The sequence below is a fragment of the Agelaius phoeniceus genome, chromosome 1, assembly GCF_051311805.1.
Source record: "Agelaius phoeniceus isolate bAgePho1 chromosome 1, bAgePho1.hap1, whole genome shotgun sequence".
Taxonomy (NCBI): Eukaryota; Metazoa; Chordata; class Aves; order Passeriformes; family Icteridae; genus Agelaius; species Agelaius phoeniceus.
Window position 1 is genome coordinate 443435 of NC_135265.1, and position 26705 is coordinate 470139.

General features: G+C 70.7%; 2 protein-coding genes and 2 non-coding genes across 4 annotated transcripts in view; all 4 read left to right on the forward strand.

Moving 5' to 3' along the window:
• Positions 1–14612, forward strand: part of LOC129126620 (SCO-spondin-like) — a 32384-nt gene extending 17772 nt beyond the window's left edge. Inside the window, 34 exon segments of the mRNA XM_077190454.1 lie at positions 66–266; positions 368–518; positions 587–740; positions 811–865; positions 958–1036; positions 1129–1319; positions 1714–1899; positions 2408–2587; positions 2853–2975; positions 3298–3352; positions 3662–3790; positions 3959–4050; positions 4140–5525; positions 5627–5790; positions 6422–6600; positions 6707–6801; positions 7458–7877; positions 7951–8142; positions 8889–9086; positions 9583–9750; positions 10073–10204; positions 10288–10564; positions 10883–11038; positions 11111–11160; positions 11264–11431; positions 11516–11629; positions 11731–11872; positions 12255–12634; positions 12884–13227; positions 13314–13409; positions 13485–13545; positions 13619–13749; positions 13996–14146; positions 14507–14612. Of these exon segments, the coding sequence (XP_077046569.1) occupies positions 66–266; positions 368–518; positions 587–740; positions 811–865; positions 958–1036; positions 1129–1319; positions 1714–1899; positions 2408–2587; positions 2853–2975; positions 3298–3352; positions 3662–3790; positions 3959–4050; positions 4140–5525; positions 5627–5790; positions 6422–6600; positions 6707–6801; positions 7458–7877; positions 7951–8142; positions 8889–9086; positions 9583–9750; positions 10073–10204; positions 10288–10564; positions 10883–11038; positions 11111–11160; positions 11264–11431; positions 11516–11629; positions 11731–11872; positions 12255–12634; positions 12884–13227; positions 13314–13409; positions 13485–13545; positions 13619–13749; positions 13996–14146; positions 14507–14529 (6623 nt within the window). The 3' untranslated portion in view covers positions 14530–14612.
• A 456-nt stretch (positions 14613–15068) lies between these two features.
• On the forward strand, positions 15069–26247 carry TBRG4 (transforming growth factor beta regulator 4). The gene is made up of 11 exons (XM_054628536.2): positions 15069–15205; positions 15567–15982; positions 17884–18198; positions 18948–19119; positions 19768–19925; positions 21222–21332; positions 21691–21835; positions 22868–23119; positions 23705–23816; positions 24703–24817; positions 25889–26247. Exons 2-11 carry the CDS (start codon positions 15635–15637, stop codon positions 26012–26014), a joined length of 1854 nt encoding a protein of 617 aa, XP_054484511.2. The 5' UTR covers positions 15069–15205; positions 15567–15634; the 3' UTR covers positions 26015–26247.
• Positions 21957–22089, forward strand: LOC129131542 (small nucleolar RNA SNORA5). Its single transcript, XR_008535694.2, has one exon. It is a non-coding gene; the product is annotated as a small nucleolar RNA SNORA5 (small nucleolar RNA).
• Positions 23433–23563, forward strand: LOC129131553 (small nucleolar RNA SNORA5). Its single transcript, XR_008535697.2, has one exon. It is a non-coding gene; the product is annotated as a small nucleolar RNA SNORA5 (small nucleolar RNA).
• Positions 26248–26705: the final 458 nt, after the last annotated feature.

A 26705-nucleotide genomic window follows, 5' to 3' on the forward strand; every position in this document is an offset into this window, starting at 1 on the left:
CGGGGGGCTCTGGGGGGGCTCCGCGATGTGAGAGGCACCCCTGACCCCCCCCCCGATACCCGCAGGGTGCTGGTGCCCGGCGGGGCAGGTGCTGGAGGCGCCCGAGGGTGGCGCGGGGCCCGCGGGGTGCGTGCGGCCGCGGCAGTGCCCGTGCCGGGCCGGGGGGCGCCGCTACCCCCCGGGCGCCCCGGTGCCGCTCGGGTGCCGCCTGTGCACCTGCCTCGAGGGGCAGCTGCGACACTGCCGCCCGCACCCCGGCTGCTCAGGTGGGTCCCGGCGCGGCGGCCGTGGAGTCCCCGGTGCCCGCTGTCCCCGCGGTGCCTCCCAGGGCTGCCCGGCCGTGCCGGTGACCCGCTGTCCCCCACAGTGGACTGCGGCTGGTCCTCGTGGTCGCCGTGGGGGCCGTGCGCGGGCGGCTGCGGTGCCCCCGGTGTGCAGTGGTCCTTCCGCAGCCCCTCGAGCCCGGCGCGCCGCGGGGCCGGCCGCCACTGCCGCGGCATCTACCGCAAGGCGCGACGGTCAGCGGGGCCGGGGGGTGGCGGGGGGCCCGGGGGGTCGCGCGGGTGTGTGACGGTGCCACCCGCAGGTGCCACACGGCGCCGTGCCCGCGCTGCCGGGAGCGCGGCCGCTGGCGCGTCCCCGGCGAGCGCTGGCGGGGGGAGCCGTGCCAGGTGTGCCAGTGCCAGGCGGCCGGGACCGTGCGCTGCGTCCCCTACTGTCCCCTCCGCGGCTGTCCCCAGGTGAGGAGGGGCCGCGGGGCGCGGGCCCAGCCGCGGGCGGCGGTGGCGGTGACGCTGTCGCTGTCCCCAGGGCCAGGCGCTGCGGGAAGGTGACGGCGGCTCCTGCTGCACCTGCGGCCCCGCGGGTGAGTGCGGGGTCCCGGGGGTCCCGGGGGTCCCGGGGAAGGTGACCCCCATCCCCCCGTGCCCCTCACCGCCGCGCCTGTCCCCGCCGCAGGTGACAACGCCACGGCCACCCCGCCCGGGATGACGACAGCGCTGTCCCCAAACGGTGCCGAGGCCCCCGGCAGCCCCGGGTACGAGGGGCACGGTGGAGGGCCGGGATTTGGGGGTCCCCAAAGCGGGGGGGGTTCCCCCTGGCCCCACTCCCTCACCGTGCCCCCTCCAGCCCCACGGCCGGGCCCGAGGGGCCCAGAGGCGCCGAGACCCCCCCGGAGCCCCCCAGCGCGGCCGGGGGCACCCCCAGAGCCGCGACCCCGCCCGAGGACACCCCGAGCCCCCCCGAGGGCTCCGCCACCCCCCCCGAGCCGGAGCTGTCCCCATTGGCTCCCACGGGGGTCCCCGCCGCGACCCCCCCAGGTGAGCGGAGCCCGCGAGGAGGGGCGGAAGGGCCCCCCCAGAACGGCCCCCCGGGATTGGGGAGTCCCGGTGGAACGGGGGGGACGGGCCCCGAAACAGCCCCCAGGGCCGGGGGGTTCAAGGGGGGGGAGCAGTGCCGGGTCAGGGGGGGAGCTGCGGGTCCAGCATCGGCAACAGCGAGGCTGGGGGGCTGCGGGGGGGCCCCGAAACACGGGGGGGCTGCAGGGGGGGGCCTAGAACACGGGGGGGCTGCAGGGGGGACCCCAAACACGGAGGGGCTGCAGGGGGGGCCCTCCAAACATGGGGGGGCTGCAGGGGGGGCCCCAAACACGGGGGGGCTGCAGGGGGGGCCCCCCAAACACGGGGGTCACCCTGCCCCCCCCGTGTCCCCCAGGCTGTGCCCCCCCGCCCTGGGGGGTGTGGGGGTCCTGCAGCCGCTCCTGCGGGGTGGGGGTCGCTCTGCGGCGCCGGAGGGAGACCCCCCCCGGGGGGGGCTGCACCCACCCCCCCGACACCGGCACCGGCACCGGCACCGACACCGACACCGACACCCGCGCCTGCTTCCTGCGAGCCTGCCCAGGTACCCCCAAACCTGAGAACCTGCCCCGGTACCCCCAAACCCGCCCCCCGCACGGGCTGCGACCCCCGGCGGGGCGGGGACCCCCGGTAAGAGCGGGACCCTCAGGAGGGCTGGGACCCCCTTTTGGGTGGGACTCCCTTATGGGCTGGGACCCCCTTTTGGGTGAGACCCCCTTATGGGCTGGGACCCCCGGTAAAGGGTGGGACCCCCCTGTGGGCAGGGATCCCCTTACGGGGTGGGACCCCCGGGGTCTGGGCTCTGCGGGGCTGGGACCGCTCCCCCTTTCCGGGTTGGGCCCCCCCGAGTCTGGGACCCCCATCCCCGGCCGAGGGGGATCCCCAGGGGCGGGGGCTCGGGGTCTGCAGTCCCCAAGTGCGGGGGGCTCGCTGCCCACCGGGGGTCCGGAGGGGCCCCAAGGGGGGGGTCCGGAGGGGCCCCAAGGGGGGCGCTGTGGGTCAGGGGTGGCTGTGGGGGTGCTGACCCCCCTGACCGCCCCGTGCCCCCCCAGTCTCGGGCGGGTGGGCGCCCTGGGCTTTCTGGAGCTCCTGCGAGGCCCCGTGCGGGGGGGGGCAGCAGATTCGCCGCCGCAGCTGCAGCGACCCCCCCCCAAAAAACGGGGGGCGTCCGTGCGAGGGGGGGGCGCTGCAGAGCCGGCCCTGCAACCTGCGGCCCTGCGGGGACCCCCCAGGTACGGGGGCACGGGGGGACACGGGGGGCTGGGGACACCCCTCCAACCCCAACCTTGTTCCCCCCGCCCGAAACGCCACCACCGCCCCTCCCCAAATCCCCCCCTGGACCCCCCGAACCCCCCGTGCTCACCCCCAAGCCCCCTAAAACCCCCTAAGTCCCCCCAACCCCTCCATCCCTGACTGCTCCAATGGCCTCCCCCCTCCCTGCCCCCCAAACCTCCCCGAGTCTCCCTTTCCTCGCTGAGCCCCCCGTGTCTCCCCCAGCCTGCCCCCCCCAGACGCTGCTGGTGCCCCCGGGGGGGTGCGAGGATCTGGGGGTCCCCCCCTGCCCCCCCACCTGCGCGGACCTGAGTGGGAACAGCTCGTGCCCGGGGGGCTGCCAGGAAGGTCGGGGGGGTCTGGGGGACACGGGGGGGGCGTGGGAGGGTCCCGGGAGGGTCTCGGAGGGGCGGCTTGGGTAGGGCTGGGGGGGGCACAGGGGGATTTGGGGGATTTGGGGGATTTGGGGGATTTGGGGGGACCTGGGAGCTTGGAAGGGCATGGAGGAGGCTTGGGAGGACTTGGGGAGAACTCGGGGGACTGGGAGGAAACTTGGGGAGGGCTTGGGAACTTGGGGGGAGCACGGAGCCGTCCGGGGGCTGGGGGGGATTTAGGGGGCGCTGGGAGGGGTACAGGGGCTGGAGCCCCCCTGAACCGCCCGCACCCCCAGGCTGCCGGTGCCGGCCCGGGCTGGTGCTGCAGGGGAGCGGCTGCATCGAGCCCAGGTACCCCAAAACCCATCTGTACCCCAAACCCCATAACCCAGACACCTCTGCACCCCAAACCCCACCCGCATCTGCACCCTGCTACACCCCAAACCCATTTCTATCCCAAACTCCACCCGTACCTGACACCTGCTGCACCCCAAACCCATCTGTACCCCAAACTCCACCCGTACCTGACACCTGCTACACCCCAAACCCATCTGTACCCCAAACCCCGGTGCTGGGCATCCCCAGAAAATGGGGCCCCTGAACATGGTGGGGCTCCCAGAGGCTCCCCAGGATTTGGAGTGATCTTCCTTTTCCCTGCAGCGCCTGCGGGGTCCCTGCGGGGGTGATGGGGGACGCCGGGAATCGGGGCCCCCCTGAATCCTGCGGGTGGTCGCGCTGGACCCCCTGGACCGGCTGTGACTGTGGCACCGGGACCCGGCAGCGCTTCAGGTGAGGGGGGGTCTGACCCATAACGGGGGGGTCTGACCCATAGCGGGGGGTCTGACCCATAGCGGGGGGATCTGACCCGTAACAGGGGGATCTGACCCGTAACGGGGATCCTGCCCCATATCGGGGGGTCCTGCCCCATATCGGGGGGTCCTGCCCCACTCCCCACAGGTCTCCCACCAATCCCGCGGCCGCGCCGGGCGGTGCCCCCTGCACCGGGACCCCCCGAGAGGTGCGGGGCTGTGCCGAGCTCTGCGGACCCGGTACGTGCCGGGATCCCCCCGACCCCCGGAGCTGCGACCCCCCAGTGCCCCCGCGGCCCCTCCAGCCCCTCGTGTCCGTCTGTCCGCAGAGCCCGGGAGCGCGGGAACGCCCGGGGCCACCGGGGCATCCTGGCTCTGGGAATCCCCACGGCCGCGGGGGGGCACGGAGACCCCAGAGACCCCGGAGATCCCGGAGACCCCAGAGACCCCAGAGACCCCAGAGACTCCAGAGACCCCAGGGTCCCCAGGGTCGCCGTGGGCGCTGGAGCCGGCGTGGGGCACGGAACTGCCTTGGGGCACGGAGCCGCTCTGGGTGCCGGAGCCCCCCGAGCTCGCGGAGGCCACAGAACCCCCGGAGGCCCCGGAACCCCCGGAGTCCCCGGAACCCCCGGAGGCCCCGGAGTCCCCGGAGGCCGCGCTGGGCTCGTGGTCGCAGTGGAGCACAGAGTCCCCGGGCGTGCCGGTGTCACAGTGGAGCACAGAGCCGCCGGGGGTGGCAGTGTCCCCATGGAGCGCAGAGTCCCCGCCGATGCCGGTGCCGGTGCCGGTGTCGCCCTGGAGCGCGGAGCCCGCCCGGGGCCGGTGGTCGCCGTGGGGGCCCTGGGGCGGCTGCAGCGCCCCGTGCGGGGGGGGCGAGCGCTGGCGCCGCCGGGGCTGCGGGACCCCCCCGTGCCCGGGGCCGGCACTGCAGAGCCAGAGCTGCCACAGCCACGTGTGCCGCGGTGAGTGCCGCCGGACAGACCGACACGGACAGACCGACACGGACACACAGACACGGACACACAGACACGGACACACGGACACGGACACACAGACACGGACACACCGACACAGGAACCCGACACGGGAACCCGACACGGACACACCGACACGGGAACCCGACACGGACACACCGACACGGACAGACCGACACGGACACACCGACACGGGAACCCGACACGGGAACCCGACACGGACACACAGACACGGACACACAGACACGGACACACAGACACGGACAGACCGACACAGGGACCCCTACAGGGACCCTCATCCAAAGACCCCAGTACAGAGACCCCGAGACCGGGACCCCGACCCAGAGATGTCACCCCGAGCCCCCGAGCACAGCCCTGCCCCACAGCCCTGCCCCACAGTGCCCCAGAGCTCTGCCCCCACTGACCCCCAGTGCCCCACAGACCCCACAGTGCCCCTCAGTCTTGCCCCACAGTGCCCCACAGATCCCCCAGTGCCCCACAGCGCTGCCCCTCATCCCCACCCCACTCCCCCTGGGGCCCTGAGTCGGGGGGTGTTGGAGGGCACAGGCCGGGTGCCCCGGGGTGCTCAGGGATGTTTTTGGGGTGCCCCGGAGTGCTCAGGGGTGTTTTTGGGGGTGCCCCGGGGTGCTCAGGGGTGTTTTTGGGGTGCAGAGGCCGGCTGCCCCGGGGGGCTCAGGGGTGTTTTTGGGGTGCCCCGGGGTGCTCAGGGATGTTTTTGGGGTGCCCCGGAGTGCTCAGGGGTGTTTTTGGGGGTGCCCCGGGGTGCTCAGGGGTGTTTTTGGGGGTGCCCCGGGGTGCTCAGGGGTGTTTTTGGGGTGCAGAGGCCGGCTGCCCCCCGGGCCGGACGTTCCGTGAGTGCGGGGGGGGCTCGGGGTGTCCCCGGAGCTGCGCCCACCTCGGGGGGGCCGTGGGGTGCGCGGGGGGGTGCCAGGAGGGCTGTCACTGCCCCCCCGGGACCTTCCTGCACCGCCACACCTGCCTGCAGGTGAGACCCCCGGGGTGCTGCCCCCCAAATCCTGCGGTGGGAATGATGGGGGGGGGCGAATTTGGGGTTTGGGGCGGGGTCCTCCAAGCCACGGGAGCCCCTCAGAGCGGTCGGGGATCCCGGACGGGGGAGGATCCCCTTTGTGGGGGTGTCCTGGGGGTGTTCCCTGGGCCACGGGGGCTGCGTGGGCTCCCCCCGGCAGGGTGGTCCCGGGGTCGGGGGGATCACGGGGAAGGGGAGGGGCCCCTGGGACAGTGGGGGGGTCCCCAAGGTGCTTCTGTGGGGTGGTGGGTGCCCCATGGGTGCCTCCCAGGAGGGTGGGTGCCCGGCGGAACAGTGCGGGGTTCATGGGGGCCCTGGGTCTGTGGGGTCTGTGGATTGGGGTGGTTTGGGGTCCCTGTGTCTGTGGTTTGGGGTCCCTGGGTCTGGTTTGGGGTCCCTGTGTCTGTGGTTTGGGGTCCCTGGGTCTGGTTTGGGGTCCCTGTGTCTGTGGTTTGGGGTCCCTGGGTCTGGTTTGGGGTCCCTGTGTCTGTGGTTTGGGGTCCCTGGGTCTGGTTTGGGGTCCCTGGGTCTGGTTTGGGGTCTCTGGGTCTGGTTTGGTGTCCCCGGGCGCCCCCCACGCCCTGCTCAGCCCCAGCAGTGCCCCTGCTCGGTGCCGGCCGCGCTGCTGCGGGGGGGCACGCCCGGGACCACCCCCGGGACCCCCCCCGGGACCCCCCCCGGCCCGGAGCCCTCCGGGAGCCCGCCTGGGGACCCCGCGATGGCGGAGCTGCCTCCGGGCCGGACCCTGCGCCTGGGCTGCGCCCGCTGGTGAGGAGGGGACGGCCCCGGGGCCTCCCCCACCCCCCAGGTCCTTCCCCTCGCCCCCTCCCCTCCCAGCGCCCCCTGCCCCCCTGAGCGCCCCTGTGCCCCCCAGCTCGTGCCTGTGGGGCCGCCTGCGCTGCGCCCCCGCCGGGGGCTCCGCCTGCAACGGGACCGCGACACCGACCTGCCCGAGCCCCCCGTGTGCCGGTGGGTACCGGCCCCAAAACCCCCTGCCCTACACCGACCTGCCCGAGCCCCCCGTGTGCCGGTGGGTACCGGCCCTATAGCCCCTGCCCTGTACCGGGGGTACGGCCCACCGGGGGTACGGCCCCATAGCCACTGCCCTACACCGACCTGCCCGAGCCCCCCGTGCGCCGGTGGGTACCGGCCCTATAGCCCCTGCCCTACACCGGGGGTACGGCCCTATAGCCCCTGCCCTACACCGGGGGTACCGGCCCTATAGCCCCTGCCCTGTACCGGGGGTATGGCCCTATAGCCCCTGCCCTACACCGGGGGTACCGGCCCTATAGCCCCTGCCCTACACCGGGGGTACGGCCCTATAGCCCCTGCCCTACACCGACCTGCCCGAGCCCCCCGTGTGCCGGTGGGTACCGGCCCTATAGCCCCTGCCCTACACCGACCTGCCCGAGCCCCCCGTGCGCCGGTGGGTACCGGCACCAAAACCCCCTGCCCTACACCGACCTGCCCGAGCCCCCCGTGTGCCGGTGGGTACCGGCCCTATAGCCCCTGCCCTGTACCGGGGGTACCGGCCCTATAGCCCCTGCCCTACACCGGGGGTCCCAGCCCCACTGAAGGGGGACCCAGCGGGTCCTGGGGTGTCACCGGCTGTTTGTGCCCCACAGCGGATCTCAGCCCCACAGCAGATCTCGGCCCCACAGCAGAGCCCGGCCCCACAGCGGATCTCAGCCCCACAGCGGATCTCAGCCCCACAGCGGATCTCGGCCCCACAGCGGATCTCAGCCCCACAGTGGATCTCAGCCCAATATCGGATCTCAGCCCCACAGTGGATCTCAGCCCAATATCGGATCTCGGCCCCACAGCCGATCTCAGCCCCACAGCAGATCTCGGCCCCACAGCGGATCTCAGCCCCACAGCAGATCTCGGCCCCACAGCCGATCTCAGCCCCACAGCAGATCTCAGCCCCACAGCAGATCTCGGCCCCACAGCAGATCTCGGCCCCATATCGGATCTCAGCCCCACACCCGATCTCAGCCCAATATCGGATCTCGGCCCCACAGCCGATCTCAGCCCCACAGCCCCAGGTGCGGGTCCCCCCCTGTGCCGCCCAGCCCGGGCTCTGCCCCACCCCGCCCCACTGACGGGCCCTTCCCGCAGGGGCCGAGGAGGAGCCCGGGGGGTCCCGGGCGGTCCCGTGGGGGCCGTGGGGGCCGTGGGGGCCCTGCAGCCAGAGCTGCACCCGCCCCGAGAGCCCCGCGAGCCGCAGCCGCCACCGGGACTGCGCGGGAGAAAACTGTGGGGCAGGGGAGAGCGCCGAGAGCCGGCCCTGCAACCTGCAACACTGCCAAGGTACGGGGGATTCGGGATTATGGGGTTTGGGGTCACCCTGCAACCTGCAACACTGCCAAGGTACGGGGGATTCGGGATTATGGGGTTTGGGGTCACCCTGCAACCTGCAACACTGCCAAGGTACAGGGGATTTGGGATTATGGGGTCACCCTGCAACCTGCAACACTGCCAAGGTACGGGGGGTTCGGGGTTTGGGGTCTCCCTGCAACCTGCAACACTGCCAAGGTACGGGGGATTTGGGATTATGGGGTTATGGGGTCACCCTGCAACCTGCAACACTGCCAAGGTACAGGGGATTCGGGGTTTGGGGTCACCCTGCAACCTGCCCCACTGCCACGATATGGGGTTATGGGGTCTGGGGTCCCTGCAGCCTGCCCCCCCCGTGTGGGTACAGAGGTTGGGGCTCTGTGGGGGTCCCGCTCATTGTGGGGGGATCCAGTGGGTCCCTGCCCTTCTGTGGGATGTTCTGGTTCCGTTTTGGGGTCGCTCTGACGCTGTGGTTCCCGCAGCTCCCCCCTGTGTGACGCCTCCCTGTGAGGAGGTTTGGGGGGCTGTGGGGGGTTCTGGGGTATTTTTGGGGTCTCGCTGATGCTGTGTCCCCCTGTGAGGAGGTTTGGGGGGCTGTGGGATGTTCTGGGGTATTTTTGGGGTCTCGCTGACGCTGTATCCCCCTGTGAGGAGGTTTGGGGGGCTGTGGGAGGTTCTGGGGTATTTTTGGGGTCGCTCTGACGCTGTGGCTCCCGCAGCTCCCCCCTGTGTGACGCCGCCCTGCCCGTGCCGCTGGAGCCCCTGGGGGCCCTGGGGGTCCTGCTCGCGGCCCTGCGGGGGGGGGCAGCAGCGGCGGCTCCGCGCCTTCGCCCCCCCCGGGCCCGGGGAGCCCTGGTGCCCCCAAATCCTGGGGGGCCACGAGCAGCGCCGGCCGTGCGGGGTGACGGCGTGCCGGGGTGCGGGATCGGGGCTGGGGATCGGGGGATATTGGGGTGTGGGGGGCATGAGGGGGCTATGGGGGGAAACTGGGGGGGCTATGGGGGGACACTGGGGGGATATTGGGGCGACCCTGGGTGGATGTTGGGGGGTTTATAGGGGCTGCGGGGGCATTGGGGAGTGTGGGGGCCACCAGGGGGCTATGGGGGGGGACACCTGGGGGATATTGGGGTGGCTGGGGGTGTATTGGGGGGTTCAGAGGGGCTGCGGTGGGATCAGGGGCTTGTGGAGACTGGGGGGGCGTGGGAACCCCAGGGGGCTTTGGAGAGGGGGGGCTCAGGGGGGGCTGTGGGAAAGGGGGGTTCGGAGGGCTCGGAGGGCTCGGGGGGCTCGTGGGTCTCGGGGGTCGCGGGGTCTGTCCGGGTGTTTCAGGGGGGCAGGGATCGGGGGTCTCGGGGGGTCTCAGGGCGAACCCGGGCGGTGCCGGGGGTCACCCCCTGTCCCCCCCCCCCGCAGTGAACGGCGCCTGGTCCCCGTGGGGTCCCTGGTCGCGCTGTGACGTCACGTGCGGGGGGGGCCGCTCCGTGCGCAGCCGCTCCTGCTCCAGACCCCCCCCCAAAAACGGGGGCAGCCCCTGCCCCGGGGGGGCGCACGAGCTGCGGGTCTGCAACCCCCGGGCCTGCGGTACGGGACTGCGGGGGGCACCGGGAGGGGCTGGGGGTGCCCTGGGGGGCTCGGGGGGCACCGGGAGGGGCTGGGGGTGCCCTGGGGGGCTCGGGGGGCACCGGGAGGGGCTGGGGGGCACCGGGAGGGGCTGGGGGTGCCCTGGGGGGCTCGGGGGGCACCGGGAGGGGCTGGGGGGCACCGGGAGGGGCTGGGGGTGCCCTGGGGGGCTCGGGGGGCTCCGGGAGGGGCTGGGGGTGCCCTGGGGGGCTCGGGGGGTGCCCTGGGGGGCTCGGGGGGTGCCCTGGCGGTGTCGGGGCGCTGACGGTGCCCCCCTCCCCAGGCCCGCGGTGCCCCCCCGGGCAGACCGAGTCCCCCTGTGCCACGCGGTGCCCGCGGAGCTGCCGGGACCTGCAGGAGGGGGTGTCCTGCGAGGGGGGGGCTCCCTGCGAGCCCGGCTGCCGCTGCCCTCCCGGTGAGACCCCGGCCCCCCCGGCACCCCCTGTGTGACCCCCCCCCGGCCCCGGCCCCCCCTGAGCCGGTCCCTGTGCCCCCCAGGGACCCTGGAGCAGGACGGGGGCTGTGTCCCCCCCGCGCTGTGCGGGTGCCTGGACTCGGGGGGGCACCTCTGGGTGCCGGGGGGGAGCGGCCCCGCCCGGGGCTGCCGCAACTGCACCTGCGCGGGGGGGCGGCTGCGCTGCGAACCGGGGGCGTGCCCGCCCCCCTCCGCCACCCCCGGGACCCCCCCCGGGACCCCCCCCTGCGCCTGGAGCCGCTGGAGCCAGTGGGGACCCTGCAGTGTCACCTGCGGGGGGGGGCGGCAGGAGCGGTACAGGTGAGGGGGGGACACCGGGGGGACACGGGGGGGGGACACGAGACACCAGGGGGGGACACACGGGCTGGGATGCGACACGGGGGTTGTGGGGGGGACACGGCACCTTGGGGACAATGTCCCACCGTGGGGGGGGGACACGGAACTGTGGGGACGCAGAACTTGGGAGGGAATGCGGTGTCTGCTGAGGGGGGGGTCATGGCCCTGGGGGGGCCACGTCGCCTTGGGGACACACGTGGCGCTGAGGGGACACAAACCCCACGGGGGTGATGGGACACTGGGGGGGCTGTGGGAACACCCGATGCCCGTGTGGCCCCCCAGGACCCCCATCCCCGCCGAGGGCGGGGCCAGACCCTGCGGAGCCCCCCAGGAGCAGGCTCGGGGCTGCGAGGAGGAGCCGTGCCCCCCCCTGTGCCCCGGGGCGGGGGCCGAGCGGGCCCTGGGCGAGCGCTGGAGCCCCGGCCCGTGCCGGCACTGGTGAGTTGGGGGCGCCGGGGGGGCCGGGGCGCTCTGAGCGCCCCCCACCCTCCGCCTGTGCCCCCCCCGCAGCACCTGCACCCCCGAGGGACCCGAGTGCTGGGACACGCCGTGTGCCGCCGGTACGGGGGCCGGAGGGGGACTGGGGAGGGCAGGGGGGGCTCACGGGGCATTGGGGGGTCCCGAGGGTCCCGGTGACCCCGGTGCCCCCCCGTGCTCCCCCAGAGCCGTGTGACTGGAGCCCCTGGGGGCCCTGGGAGCCCTGCAGCGGAGACCCCTGTGAGGGGGGGTCCCGCCTGCGCCACCGGCACCCCCTGCACCCCGAGCCCCCCGGGCGGGCGTGTGCGGGGGTCCGCACCCAGAGCGAGAGCTGCAGCTCCAGCGCCTGCCCCGGTAACGCCGGTAACGCCCCGGGCACCCCCTCCCTGCGCTCCCGGTAACCCCCCCGGGCTGCTCAGGGCTCCCGCGTCCCCCCAGAGCCCCGCTGCGGCGAGAGGGGCCGGAGCCGCAGCCCCTGCGCCGGGCGCTGCCCCCGGAGCTGCGCGGACACCTGGGCGCCGGTGCAGTGTCTGCAGGGACCGTGCGAGACAGGTACGGCCCGGCCACCGCCACAGGCTGTCCCCACCGTGTCCCCGAGCACCCACCGTGTCCCCACTGTGTCCCCGAGCACCCACGGTGTCCCCCCGCCCCAGGGTGCCGGTGCCCCCCCGGGCAGCTGCTGCAGGACGGGCTCTGCGTCCCCCTGAGCCGCTGCCGCTGCGGGACCCCCGGCGGGGACAGCGGGAGCCGCGAGGTGGCCCCGGGGACCGTGACCCGCATCGGGTGCCACAACTGGTGCGTGACACCGAGGGGGGGACGCGGTGGGGAGGGCACCAGCACTCGGGGACAGACACGGGGTGGGGGGACACGGGGGGACGGCACGGGGCCGGGGAGGGGGGACAGACACGGGGGTGACAGCGGGACGGGCACGGGAACGGCGGGACGGGCACGGTGACAATGGGATGGGCACGGTGACAGTGGAACTGGCACGGGGGACAGGGTGGGACGGGCACGGTGACAGTGAGACGGGCACGGAGGACAGGGTGGGACGGGCACGGTGACGGTGGGACGGGCACAGGGGACAGGGCACAGTGCTGGCAGGACAGGCACCGTGGCGGTGCCACACGGCAGAGCCCCACATGCGGTGACGGTGACACGCGTGTCACCCCCCGTGCAGCACCTGCGAGAACGGGACCCTGACCTGCCCAGCGCTGCCGTGTCCCTCTCCGGAGCCCGCCACGCCCGCCATCCCCGTGTCCCCCGCGTCCTCCGTGTCCCCCCTGTCCCCGGGGTCCTCCGTGTCCCCCCTGTCCCCGGGGTCCTCCGTGTCCCCGCTGTCCCCCTTGCCCCCTCTCTCCGCCCCGCTCCCCCTCTCTCCCGAGCCCCCCCTGTCCCCCGCCGTGTCCCCCTGGTCCCCCTGGTCCCGCTGCTCCCGCAGCTGCGGCGGCGGCACCCGGAGGCGGCAGCGGCAGTGCCGGGAGCGCCCCGGGCCGGGGCCGCCGTGCGGGGAGAGCCCCGGGGAGGAGACGGCGGCGTGTAATGCCCAGGCGTGCCCCGGTGAGAGCGGGGACACCGGGGACACGGAGGGACCGGGGCGGAGCGGGGAAAGGGAGGGATGGAGGGAACGGAGGAGGGAACGGGGAACGGGGAAAGAACGGAGAGGGGAACGGAGCGGTGGGAGAGGGAAGGGGGAGGGAGGGCCGGGGCTATGGAAGGAGGGCGGGCCGGGGGTAAGGGCGGTGCCAGTGACATTCCCGGTGCGGTTCCCGGTGCCGTTCCCATTCCCGTTCCCGGTGCCGTTCGCAGTGCCGTTCCCGGTGGCCCCAAGCTGCCCCCCGGGTGAGGTGTGGCTGGACCCCGGCCCCGCCTGCGAGCGCAGCTGCCAGGACCTGGCGGGGCCCCCCGGGACCTGCGGAGGGACCCCCGCGACCCCGGACAGCTCCGGCACCCCCGCGACCCTCGGGACCGCCGTGACCCCGGACAGCTCCGGCACCCCCGGGGTCCCCACGACCCCCGGCACCCCCGCGACCCTCGGGACCGCCTCGCCCCCCCCGCGCTGCACCTGCGGCCCCGGGCGGTACCGGAACGGCTCCGGGCAGTGCGTGAGCGCGGGGAGCTGCGGCTGCCGGTACCGCGGGGCGCTGCGAGCGGTGAGCGGGGCGGGGGGCGCGGGGCGGGGCTCCCTGAGCCGCGTCTGGGGGTCCCTGAGCAATGCTGGGGTCCCTGCCCCCTGCAGGCCGGCAGCGAGTGGCAGGAGCCGTGCGGGACCTGTCGCTGCTCCGAGGGACGCGTCACCTGCGCCACCTCCTGCCCCGCGCTCACCTGCCCCGAGGTGCGGGGCTCCGGGGGGCTCCGGGGGGCGCGGGGGGTCCCGGCGGGCCGGGGCTGAGCCTGGGGGTCCCCGCAGGGCACGGAGCCGGTGCGGGAGCCCGGGAGCTGCTGCCCCGTGTGCCGGGACGAGTGGCCAGGTGAGACCCCGCACCCCGGGGAGGGGCGGCCCCGGCAGCCCCCCCGCTCACACCGTGTTCCCCCCCGGTGCAGAGGAGCCCCCCGGGCCGTGCCGGCTCCTCACGGCGCTCCGGACCATCGCCAAGGGCGCGTGTGTCCTGCGGGGCGTCCGTGTCACCTACTGCGCGGGGGCGTGCCGCTCCCGCACCGCCGTCAGCGCCCAGGTACGGGGGGCGCGGGGGGACCCCAGCCCCGCCTGCTGCCCCCGGAGCCGCCTCTGCGCGGCCCGGGGCTCTCCGGGAGTGTCTGGGGCTGTGCGGGGTGACCGGGGGTGTCCCTGGGTGCCCGGGGCTGCCCGGGGCTGTGTACGGTGATCTCCGGTGCCCCCCGGTGCTCTCCGGGCTCCCCGGGTCTCTCCGGTGCTCCCGGGTGTCCCCGGGCTGTCCCCCGCCGTGACGCGGTGTCCGCAGGAGCCGTACGTGCGGTCTCTGTGCGAGTGCTGCAGTTACCGGCTGGACCCGGCCCGGCCCGTGCGGGCCCTGCTGCTGCCGTGCCCCCGGGGCCGCCCCCGGCCCGCGCTGCTGCCCCGCATCGCCCAGTGCCGCTGCGAGCCCTGCCGGGGTGCGGGAACGGGAACGGGGGAACGGGGGGAACGGGGGCTGGGGGAAGCCGGAGGGATCCTGCCGGGACTCGGGGGGAGCGGAGGGAGCAGGGGGATCCCGCCGGGGCTCGGGTGGAGCGGGAGATCCTGCCAGGGTGCGGGGACTGGGGGGATCCCGCCGGGGGTCAGGGGGCTCTGGGGGAGCGGGGGGTCCTGCCGGAGCTCCGAGGTCCAGGGGGAGCGGGGGGATCCTGCGGGGTTCCGGGGGGGACACGCGGCCCCCGCACCGCTCGGAGCGCTGCGGGTGGAGGAGGGGCTGTCCCGGGGGTCCCGGGGGGCTGCGGGGGGCTCGGGGACAGCCGGAGCCTCCTGTCCCGCAGGCGGGGACTTCAGCCGGCGCTGAGGAGACCCCCGGACACCGCCCCTCCTCCCCCGTGTCGGCATCGAGGAGATCATTATGGATACCAATAAACGATCGATAATCGATGGAGCTCCATAATCGATAATTAGTCGTTAACAGATAACCTCACCCGGGCACTGGGGCAACTGGGGAACTGCGGGGGGGGGGGAGGGCACTGGGATGAACTGGGGGTCTCGGGGAGCGGCACTGGGATGAACTGGGGGACTCGGGGAGCGGCACTGGGATGAACTGGGGTGAACTGGGGATCTCCGGGGGGGCACTGGGGGGCTCTGGGGGGCACTGGGATGAACTGGGGGACACTGGGGGTCTCGCTGCTGGCGGAGGCTGCAGTTTCCCCCGCTACCACACGAGGGCGCCCACAGAGAGGAGGGCGGGTGGGAGGGTCCGGGCCCGTCCTGTACGCGGGGACAGCGCGGGGACACTGCGGGATGGACACTGCGGGATGGACACTCTGGGGACACTCTGGGGGACTCTCTGAGGGACACTCTAATGGACGCCCCTTGGCGCCGATGGCGGCCGCGCTCTCGCCCCGTCACGGACAAGGCGCCGCCGCCGCGTGATGACGCAGCCGAGCAGCCAATAGCGAGCGGACGCGGCGCTGTGACGTCATAACTGCGCGCCTCGGTGGCGGCCCGTGCGCGGGGCCCGGGCGGGAGAGGTCAGAGAGGGCCTGGAGCGGGACCGGGAGCGGGGATGGGATCAGGGACGGGATCGGGATCGGGAGCGGAACTGGGACCGAGATCGGGATCGTTGATGGGATCCGGCATGGGACTGGGTCCGGCGTTGGGATCGGGACTGTGGGAACACTGACGGGGCTGGGAGAAGCGGGCCCGGGGAAGCACTGGAGGGAACCGGAACCCGGGCGGGGAGGTCGGGAGCGGGGCCGGGCTGTAGAGCATGGGCCGGGGTGAGACCGGCACCTGAGGGGCCCGGCCCGAGGGGGGAGCTGGGGCACGGTTCACTAACGCGGGACCGGGCAGTGTCCCGGTGCGGCCGCCCTAACGCTCGGTCCCGCGCAGAGTCCCGGGATGCGGCGCTGAGCCCTGCCCGGTGCCGCCGAGCCCTGCCCGGGCACCGAGCCGTGCCCATGGCCGCGCACCTGGTTCGCCGCTGCTGCCGGCGGCTGCTGCTGCTGCCGGCGCCGCCGGGACCCGGCGCGGGGCCCGCCCTGCGCACCGGCCCGGCCCGGGCCGCCGAGGAGCCGCGGGCACGGGCACGGCCCGAGGGCGAGGAGCAGCAGCTGCGGGAGCTGATCCGGGAGGCCGGCAGCGCGCAGGAGCTGCTGCAGCTGGGCCGCGGCTCCGCCCTGAGCAGCAACCTGGCGGCGCTGGCCATCGCCCGGCTGGCACGGCTGAGCACGGAACAGCACCTGGACACCGAGAGCCTGCGCGGGGACCCCCGCTTCCAGCAGCTCCTGGGGACACTCGATGCACAGGTGGGACAGGGACAGGGTGAGGGACACACCTGGGAGGGTCTGCTGGGGACAGGGACGGGAGGGACTGCTGGGAACACACCTGGGACTGTTGGGGTCACACCTGGAAGGGGCTGCTGGGGACAGGGCTGCAGCGGCCACTGTGCTCTGCTCTGTACCTGAGCACTCAGGGCACACCTGGGGCACAGGCTGGCAGTGCCCAGGTCCCTCCAGTGGGTTCAGGGCACACTTGGGAGGTGGCACAGGTAGAGGAGCGGTGTCCCAAATCCTCACTCGTTATCCCTGTCCCACACCTGCCCCACACCTGTCCCTGTGGCTGATCTCTTAGGTGTGGAACACACCTGTTGTCCCTGTGTCACATGTATCCCTGCGTCCCTGTGCAGATCTCCCAGGTGTGGACCACACCTGTGGTCCCTGTGTCACTCATGTCCCCATACCTCTGCAGATCTCCTAGGTGTGGAACAGGGCTGGTATCCCCATGTCTCACATCTGTCCCCGTGTCCCCTGCCGATCTCTCAGGTGTGGAACACGCCTGTTGTCCCTGTGTCACTCATGTCCCCATGCCTCTGCAGATCTCCTAGGTGTGGAACAGGGCTGTTGTCCCTGTCTCACACCTGTCCCTGTCCCCTGCAGATCTCCCAGGTGTGGAACAGGGCTGGTATCCCCATGTCTCACACCTGTCCCCGTGTCCCCCGCAGATCTCTCAGGTGTGGAACACGCCTGTTGTCCCCATGTCATACTGTCCCTGTGTCACACCTGTCCCCCGCAGATCTCCCAGGTGTGGAACTCGGCTGGTGTCCCCATGTCACACCTGTCCCTGTCCCCCACAGATCTCCCAGGTGTGGAACACACCTGTTGTCCCTGTGTCACACTTGTCCCCATGTCCCCATCCCCTGCAGATCACCCAGGTGTGGAACACGCCCGTTGTCCCTGTCTCACCCCTGTCCCTGTCTCACCCCTGTCCCTGTCCCTGCCCTGCAGATCTCCCAGGTGTGAAACTTGGCTGGTGTCCCCATGTCACCCCTGTCCCTGTGTCCCCGTGTCCCCGCAGATCTCCCAGGTGTGGAACTCGGCTGTTGTCCCTGTCTCACCCGTGTCCCTGTCTCACCCTGTCCCTGTCTCATCCTGTCCTTGTCCCCGCAGATCTCCCAGGTGTGGAACACAGCTGTTGTCCCTGTCTCACCCGTGTCCCTGTCTCACCCGTGTCCCTGTCTCACCCGTGTCCCTGTCTCACCCCTGTCCCTGTCTCACCCCATCCCTGTCTCACCCCATCCCTGTCTCTGCAGGTCTCCCAGGTGTGGAACTCGGCTGTTGTCCCTGTCTCACCCCTGTCCCTGTCTCACCCCTGTCCCTGTCTCACCCCTGTCCCTGTCTCACCCTGTCCCCGCAGATCTCCCAGGTGTGGAACTCGGCTGTTGTCCCTGTCTCACCCGTGTCCCTGTCTCACCCCTGTCCCTGTCTCACCCCTGTCCCTGTCTCACCCTGTCCCCGCAGATCTCCCAGGTGTGGAACTCGGCTGTTGTCCCTGTCTCACCCGTGTCCCTGTCTCACCCTGTCCCTGTCTCATCCTGTCCTTGTCCCCGCAGATCTCCCAGGTGTGGAACACAGCTGTTGTCCCTGTCTCACCCATGTCCCTGTCTCACCCGTGTCCCTGTCTCACCCCTGTCCCTGTCTCACCCCATCCCTGTCTCACCCCATCCCTGTCTCACCCCATCCCTGTCTCTGCAGGTCTCCCAGGTGTGGAACTCGGCTGTTGTCCCTGTCTCACCCATGTCCCTGTCTCACCCCTGTCCCTGTCTCACCCCTGTCCCTGTCTCACCCTGTCCCCGCAGATCTCCCAGGTGTGGAACTCCGCTGTTGTCCCCCTGTCTCACCCGTGTCCCTGTCTCACCCTGTCCCCGCAGATCTCCCAGGTGTGGAACTCGTCGCTGCTGCAGCTGCTGCGCGTGCTGCCGGCGCTGGGGCTGGCGCGGGGCGGGCGCCAGGTGCGCTCGGTGGAGCAGGAGGTGCTGTGGCGGCTGCGGCGCCTGCCCCTGCGCCAGCTGGTGCAGCTGGCAGAGCAGCTGGCGGGGCAGGGCCACCAGGGGCTGCTGCTGCCCGAGGTGCTGCGCAAGCTGGAGCTGCGCTGGACCGAGCTCGAGGGCACCCGCACCGTGGTGACGCTCATGGCCAAGGTGGGACACCTGTCCCCCGCCCTGATGGAGCGCCTGGAGGACAAGGTGGGACCCTGCACCTGGGCACGGCACGGGGGTGGCACTGGGAGCCTCAGCCTGGGCTGGGGGGGGTCACCTGGGGTCAGCAGTGCCACCTGGGGTCACCTGCACCACCTGTCCTCTGTCTCCTTTCTCCCACCTGTGACCTGTCCCACCTGTCCCTTAGGCCCTGGAGCTGACAGAGCAGTTTGTCCCTGTCTCACATGTCCTGTCCCTCCTGTCCCACCTGTCCCTTAGGCCCTGGAGCTGGCAGAGCAGTTTGACCCTGTCTTACCTGTCCCACCTGTCCCTTAGGCCCTGGAGCTGGCAGAGCAGTTTGTCCCTGTCTCACATGTCCTGTCCCTCCTGTCCCACCTGTCCCTTAGGCCCTGGAGCTGACAGAGCAGTTTGTCCCTGTCTCACATGTCCTGTCCCTCCTGTCCCACCTGTCCCTTAGGCCCTGGAGCTGACAGAGCAGTTTGTCCCTGTCTCACCTGTCCTGTCTCACCTGTCCCACCTGTCCCTTAGGCCCTGGAGCTGGCAGAGCAGTTTGTCCCTGTCTCACTTGTCCTGTCCCACCTGTCCCTCAGGCCCTGGAGCTGACAGAGCAGTTTGACCCTGTCTCACCTGTCCTGTCCCACCTGTCCCTCAGGCCCTGGAGCTGGCAGAGCAGTTTGACCCTGTCTCACCTGTCCTGTCCCACCTGTCCCTCAGGCCCTGGAGCTGGCAGAGCAGTTTGTCCCTGTCTCACCTGTCCTGTCCCACCTGTCCCTCAGGCCCTGGAGCTGGCAGAGCAGTTTGACCCTGACGAGCTGCGCCGTGTGGCGCTGGCACTGGCGCTGCAGCAGCGCCGCTGCGTGCCCCTGCTGCGGGCCCTGAGCTACCACCTGCTGCAGAAACCTGCTGAGCTGCCCCTGCCCGTGCTCACCGACCTGCTCTTTGCCTTCAGTGAGTGCCAGGGACACCTGCGGGGGGCTGGGGACAATCTGTGGTCCCATGTCACTGTCCCGGGGCTGGGAGTTGCCTGGGCTGGGTGCCAGGGCCGTCTGCAGGGGCTGGGGACAAATCCTGGTCCTGTGTCACTGTCCTGGGGCTGGGAGTTGCCTGGACTGGCACTGGGTGGGGGAATCCAGATGAGCTTTGGGGTCCCAAACGTGTCCTGTGCCAGCCAGGTGGGGTGAGGGAATCTAGATGAGCTTTGGGATCCCAAACATGTCCTGTGCCAGCCAGGTGGGGTGAGGGAGTCCAGGTGAGCCCAAGCAGCTGTTGCCAGTGGGTTTTCCCAGTGCTGGGTGGGAACAGGGGCCTGGGCACTGTTGGTCAGCCCAGGGTCTTCGAGGGGGCCATTCTAGGTGTCCTGTCACTCCAGGTGTCCCAAACCCCTGGGAGCTCATAGCATGAGGCCATTCCATCACCCTGTGTGTCCCAAGTCCCTCCCCAGCTCACCTGCAGCCCCTTTGGGCACTGGGAGGGCTCTGAGGTGTCCCTGGAGCCTCTCCTCTCCAGGTGGCCGTCCCCAGCTGTCACCTGTGGCGCGGGGGGCACGGGACAGAGGTGCTCAGAGCCCCCTGTGCTGAGCTGTCCCCCTTGGCACAGGTAAGCTGAGCTTCCAGCAGCCACAGGTGCTGCACCGCCTGGCCCTGGAGCTGCAGCCTCACCTGGGCAGCCTGAGCCCGGCTCAGGTGCTGCGCTGTGCCCGCTCCTTCAGCAGCCTGCGCTGGCTCAGCCGGCCCCTGGCCGAGGCCATGGCTCAGGTGAGCCCTGGGGGACAGGGGGGACTCACCTGGGCCTGGGGGACAGGGGTGCCTCACCTGGGCCTGGGGGACAGGGGGAACCTCACCTGGGCCTGGGGGACAGGGGGGACTCACCTGGGGGACAGGGGGGACTCACCTGGGCCTGAGGGACAGGGGGAACCTCACCTGGGCCTGGGGGACAGGGGGAACCTCACCTGGGCCTGGGAGACAAGGGGGACCTCACCTGGGCCTGGGAGACAAGGGGGACTCACCTGGGGGACAGGGGGGACTCACCTGGGCCTGGGGGACAGGGGGGACCTCACCTGGGGGACAGGGGGGACTCACCTGGGCTTGGGGGACAAGGGGGACCTCACCTGGGGGACAGGGGGGACTTCACCTGGGCCTGGGGGGACAAGGGGGACCTCACCTGGGGGACAGGGGGGACTCACCTGGGCCTGGGGGACAAGGGGGACCTCACCTGGGGGACAGGGGGGACTCACCTGGGCCTGGGGGGACAAGGGGGACCTCACCTGGGGGACAGGGGGGACTTCACCTGGGCCTGGGGGGACAAGGGGGACCTCACCTGGGGGACAAGGGGGACTTCACCTGGGCCTGGGGGACACAGGGGACCTCACCTGGGCCTGGGGGACAGGGGGGACCTCACATGGGGGACAGGGGGGAGCTCACCTGGCCCTGGGGGAGGCAGGGGAGCTCACCTGGCCCTGGGGGAGGCAGGGGACACTCACCTGTGCAGGGGGTGTTGTCACCTTTCCCAGCAGGTCCCTCTCACCAGTCTGTGCCATTGTCACCTGGAGCAGGTGGCAGCGAGGGCCCCTCCCTGTCCAAGCTGTGTCACCATTCCCAGTGGGAATCAGGGATCATTTCCCGCTGGATTTGGCTCCATCCAGAGCCTCCAGCTGTGACAGCTGGTGCTGTTCCTGTCCCAGTTCTGTCCCAGCTGTGTCCCAGTTCACCTCTCTGCACGTCCCCATGCAGACTAAGACATTCCAGCCTGCCCTTGTAGCTGGATAAGATCCCAGGATAAGATCCCCCACCCCTGGTGTCCCACCCAGCAGGGTCCCTGCTGATGTTTCCAAGCTTTTCCTTGCTGCTCCTCTCCCAGTTTCCTGCCACTTCTGCCCAGTTCCTGCCTGGTCCATCCCCTGCCCTGTCCCACCCACACTGGGGTGTTCCAGAGCTTCCCCCGGTGCCTGCAGAGAGCCCCAGCATTCCCTCACTGGTGTTCCCACCTGACGTGTCCCAGCTGTCCCTCCTGTCCCCGCTCTGGACAGCCCCACATTCCCGTTTTTCCTGCAGTACTGCCTGGATAACTCTCAGGACCTGTCCATCACCCAGCTCTGCGGGATCCTCGTCTCCTTCGCCCGCCTCAACTTCCAGCCCAGCTCCAGCGAGGAGTTCTTCTCCATGGTAATGTCCCTGGGGTTCCCTGGGGTCTGGGAGGGGAGGGACCTCAGAGACCCCCCAGCTACAGATCCCTCCCCCAAAGCCTTCCAAATTCCCCATTTTCCCATGTCCTGGCACTCCAGGTGCCCCCAATCCCTCCCAGCTCCCTCTTTGGGCACTGGGAGAGGCCCTGGAACCCCCTCCAGGTGACCCCTCCCACGCTGTCACCTGTCCCAGAGCACAGGTACATTCCCATGGGAAAGGGGCTGTTGGATGGCTGAATCCATGGGGTGACAGGGTCACCTGAGCGGGCCCTGCAGCCCCAGCGAAGGAGGTGGTGACAGCTGTGTGGCTGAGCTGGGCTCTGTGTGTCCCCCTGCAGATCCACGAGCGGCTGCAGGGGCAGGAGCAGCAGCTGGACGTGCACCTGCTGACAGATGTGGTGTGGTCCCTGTGTGTCCTGCAGCAGCCCCGGGCCCCCCACCTGAGCCAGGTGCTGTCCCCTGAGTTCCAGGCCCGGCTGCAAGGTGAGCACAGTGGGGCTGGTGATACCCTGAGCTGGGAGCCAGGGGGTGGACAGGAGCTGGGGGGCACCTGGGGGGGTCACCTGTCCCCCAGGGTCACCTGTCCCCCTGGTGCTGCTGGCACCGCAGCCCAGTCAAATTCGGTCCCTGTCCCCCCATGGCGGGGACCGGCCACCGGCTGCCACAGTGACCTCCGTGCCCATGAGCCCCGTGTCCCTCCCGTGGGACCTGGGGGGTCAATGCCACTGGAGACATGGAGTCTGGGAATGCCTGGGGCTGGGGGGGCTTCTCAGGGGCTGCAGCTCACCTGGGGCACAGCTGTGTCACAGTGTCACAGCCCGTGGCTGCAGCTCACCTGGGGCACAGCTGTGTCACAGTGTCACAGCCCATGGCTGCAGCTCACCTGGGGCACAGCTGTGTCACAGTGTCACAGCCCATGGCTGCAGCTCACCTGGGGCACAGCTGTGTCACAGTGTCACAGCCCATGGCTGCAGCTCACCTGGGGGACAGCTGTGTCACAGTGTCACAGCCCATGGCTGCAGCTCACCTGGGGGACAGCTGTGGCACAGTGTCACAGCCCATGGCTGCAGGTCACCTGGGGCACAGCTGTGTCACAGTGTCACAGCCCATGGCTGCAGGTCACCTGGGGGACAGCTGTGGCACAGTGTCACAGCCCATGGCTGCAGGTCACCTGGGGGACAGCTGTGGCACAGTGTCACAGCCCATGGCTGCAGGTCACCTGGGGGACAGCTGTGTCACAGTGTCACAGCCCATGGCTGCAGGTCACCTGGGGGACAGCTGTGTCACAGTGTCACAGCCCGTGGCTGCAGGTCACCTGGGGCACAGCTGTGTCACAGTGTCACAGCCCATGGCTGCAGCTCACCTGGGGCACAGCTGTGTCACAGTGTCACAGCCCGTGGCTGCAGGTCACCTGGGGCACAGCTGTGTCACAGTGTCACAGCCCGTGGCTGCAGGTCGCCTGGGGTATAGCCTGTCTCTGGGTGCCACCTGAGCGTGTCCCCACGTGTCCCACAGGTGACAGCTCCCCCCGGGCACAGAGCTCAAGGCTGAAGCTGCTGCACATCAACGCCACGGCCAGGCTGGAGGTGCTGGGCTATGAGGGGCCCTTCCTGTCCCCCGAGCTGCTGGGGGGGCACGGGGACAGGGACAAGGACAAGGAGAAGGCCACCCCCCTGCAGCGGTGGCTGCGGGAGGCACTGCCGGGGGCACTGGGGGGCCCCGACCTCGTCCGGTACAACGTGAGCACCGTGTATGGCTGGGACATTGGTGAGTGCCACCTGCCAGTGCCACCCCTGGGGCTGGCACCTACCCTGGGGACCTGCCAGTGCTACCCCTGGTCTGGGCACCCACCCTAGTCAGCTTCCAGTGCCACCCCCGGGGCTGGCACCCACCCTGGGCACCTTCCAGTGCCACCCCCAGGCCTGCCACCTGCCTGGGCACCTTCCAGTGCCACCCCTCATCTGTGCCACCCACCCTGGGCACCCCCAGCCCTGTCCCCCGTTAGCCTCCTGTGTCACCCCTCGGCCCTGTCACTTTCCCCTGTCACCCTCCAGCCTTGTCACCTTTCCCTGTCACCCTCTGCAGCCCAGTCAAATTCGGTCCCTGTCCCTCAGTGTCGGGGACCGGCCACCGGCTGCCACAGCAATTCCCGTGCTCCGCGTGTCCCCTGTCCCCTGCTGGGACCCGGGGAGCGGAACCCCACGGACACCGCCCCTCTGGGGTGGGCTCAGCAGAGCCCCACGGGTGGCTCTGAGTCCCCTCTGTCCCCTGCTGGGACCCGGGGAGGTGGATCCCCATGGACACTGCCCCTCTGGGGTGGCTCTGAGTCCCCTGTCCCCTCTGTCCCTGCAGATGCCGAGGCGGTGCTGGACAGTGACAACAAACCTCTGCCCGTGAGGGACTACACTGCCCCCCACCTGTCCCACTCTGAGGGGACAAAGCCACTGCCACCAGGGGCCAGGAGGTGCGTGGGGACAGGGGGGGACAGGAGGGGGACAGGAGGTGGGTGGGGACAGCAGGGGCTCCCCTGGTGGGGGAAGGGGGGACAGTGGAGGGGACAGGAGGGGAAGGGGGGGACAAGAGGAGAGGAAGAGGAGGGGAACAGGGAGGGATGAGGAGGGGGAATGGAAAGGGTCAGTGGGGGAGAAGAGGTGGAATGAGGGGGACAGGGAGGGGACATGGGACAGGAAGGGGACATGGGACAGGAAGGGGACAGGAGGTGGTGGGAGAGGCACAGCTCAGGCACCCCCGGGCCGTCTCTGCTCTGGGTGCCCACACTCACGGCTGTCCCTGTCCCCGGGGTACCTGTGCTCATGGCTGTCCCTGTCCCCGGGGTACCTGTGCTCATGGCTGTCCCTGTCCCCATGCTCACGGCTGTCCCTGTCCCATGCTCATGGCTGTCCCCATCCCCTGTCCCTGTGCTCACAGCTGTCCCTGTCCCTGTGCTCACGGCTGTCCCTGTCCCCTGTCCCTGTCCCATGCTCATGGCTGTCCCTGTCCCCATGCTCACAGCTGTCCCTGTCCCTGTCCCCGTGCTCACAGCTGTCCCTGTCCCCATGCTCACGGCTGTCCCTGTCCCTGTCCCCGTGCTCACAGCTGTCCCTGTCCCTGTCCCATGCTCACGGCTGTCCCTGTCCCCATGCTCACAGCTGTCCCTGTCCCTGTGCTCACGGCTGTCCCTGTCCCTGTCCCCATGCTCACGGCTGTCCCTGTCCCCGTGCTCACAGCTGTCCCTGTCCCAGTCCCATGCTCACGGCTGTCCCTGTCCCCATGCTCACGGCTGTCCCTGTCCCCATGCTCACAGCTGTCCCTGTCCCCGTGCTCATGGCTGTCCCTGTCCCTGTGCCCAGGGTGGCCGTGCTGCGCTGGGAGCTGCCGCAGTTCAGCTCACGGGGCCGGGAGCTGCTGGGCCGGGGCTCCATGGCCCGAAGGCACCTCCGAGCTGCCGGCTTCCTGCTGGCCGAGGTGAGCATGGCACACCCACAACAACAGCCAGCAACACCCTGTAACACCCAGTAACACCCTGCAACACCCAGCAACAACAGCCAGCAACACACACCCAGCAACAATACCCAGCAACAGCCAGCAACACCCAGCAGCAACACCCAACAGCAACACCCAGCAACAACACCCAGCAACACCCAGTAACACCCAGCAACAACACCCAGCAACGCCCAGCAACATCCAACAACACCCAGCAGCACCCAGCAACACCATCCAGCAACATCCAACACCACCCAACACACCCAGGACCACCCCCTGGTCCCTGACAGCCCCTATGTGTGTCCAGCACTGCCAGGGCCACCACGGGGCCTGGCCCCGGGTGACACATCCACCTGGCGCTTGGACCCTCCCAGCCCTTCCAAAGAGAAAGAGTCCCAAAATGTTCCCAAATCGTCCCAGAGTATTCCCAAAATGTTCCCAAATAGTCCCAGAATATTCCCAAAATGTTCCCCAGATATTCCCCAAATGCCACCTGAGCCTCCCTCTCGGGAGCAGAGCCAGGACTCAGGTGTGGCCTCACCTGTGCCCGGCCCAGGGGACGGTCCCTGTGCCCTGTGCCCTGTGCCCGTGGCCACCCTGGTGACACCAGCCGGGTGCCATTGTGCCCCTGGCACAGCTGGGCACAGCTGGCACTGTTGGGATGGAGGCTCTGACACCCCCTGGGGGGCTGCCAGCTGCCCCCAGCCCGGGGCTCAGCAGGGATGAGCCACCGTGATCCCCCCGGCCACCTGCCAGGGGCTGGGGGGGACAGGGGTGACAGGGAGGTGACACAGACGAGCTGATCCTGTGGGGTCATCCAGGATTAACCCCTGGGGGTAATTATAGCCCGGGGGGAGTGTGACAGCCACGTGTCACCCCCAGGGTCACTGCCAGCCCCTGCTCTCATTGTCGCTGTCACACCTGGGGGGTGGTGGCACGTCCCAGGGTGGGCACTGGGACCCTCCCAGGTGGGTGGCATGGCACAGCCAGGGCAGGACAGGAGGGGACGCAGCTGGGACCCCGCGGCTGCTGTCACACTCCTGTCCCCTGCAGGTGCCACACTACGAGTTCCTGGAGCTGAAGCTGGAGCGGCAGCGCGTGGCCTACCTGAAGGACAAGGTGGCCAAGGCCCTGGCCAGTGACACGGCAGGGGACACGGCAGGGGACACGGCCACCTAGCCCCCCTCACCTCATCAGCTGGCCCTGTCCCTGTGCCAATGTGAGCAGGTCACCGTGCCGAGGTGGCCCCGTGCCTGAGCCCAGGTGGCCACGTCACCACAGCGAGGTGGCCATGTCACCAGGTCACCGTGCCCGGGTGGGACCCCACAGTGAGGTCCCCCTGTCCCTGTGTCACTGTGTGACTGCTGCTCCGTGTCACCAACGGCTCAAATAAACACAGAACTGTACAGGGATGGTGGCTGGGCATGGTGGCATTGGGGGTGGGTGACACTGGGGACAGGAACATTGGGACAGGTGTCATTTGGGACATGACATTGGGGATGGGTATCATTGGGGACTTCGGGACAGTGGGGATGGGTGGCATTGGCAACACATGACATTGGGGATGGGTGCCATCAGTGCCAGGTGTCATTGGGACCAGGTGACATTGGGGCTAGTTGGCATCATGGCCAGGTGACATTGGGACTGGGTGACATGGGGGTTAGTTGGCATCATGGCCAGGTGACATTGGGACTGGGTGGCATCGGGGCTCGGTGACACGGGAGCCAAGTGACATCTGTGGTGGTTGGCATTGGGGTTGAGTGACATGGGGGCAGGGTGATATTGGGGTCGGGTGACACTGGGGCCAGGTGACATTGGGGCTGGGTGATGGCAGGGACAGGTGACATTGGGGCTGGGTGACATTGGGAAT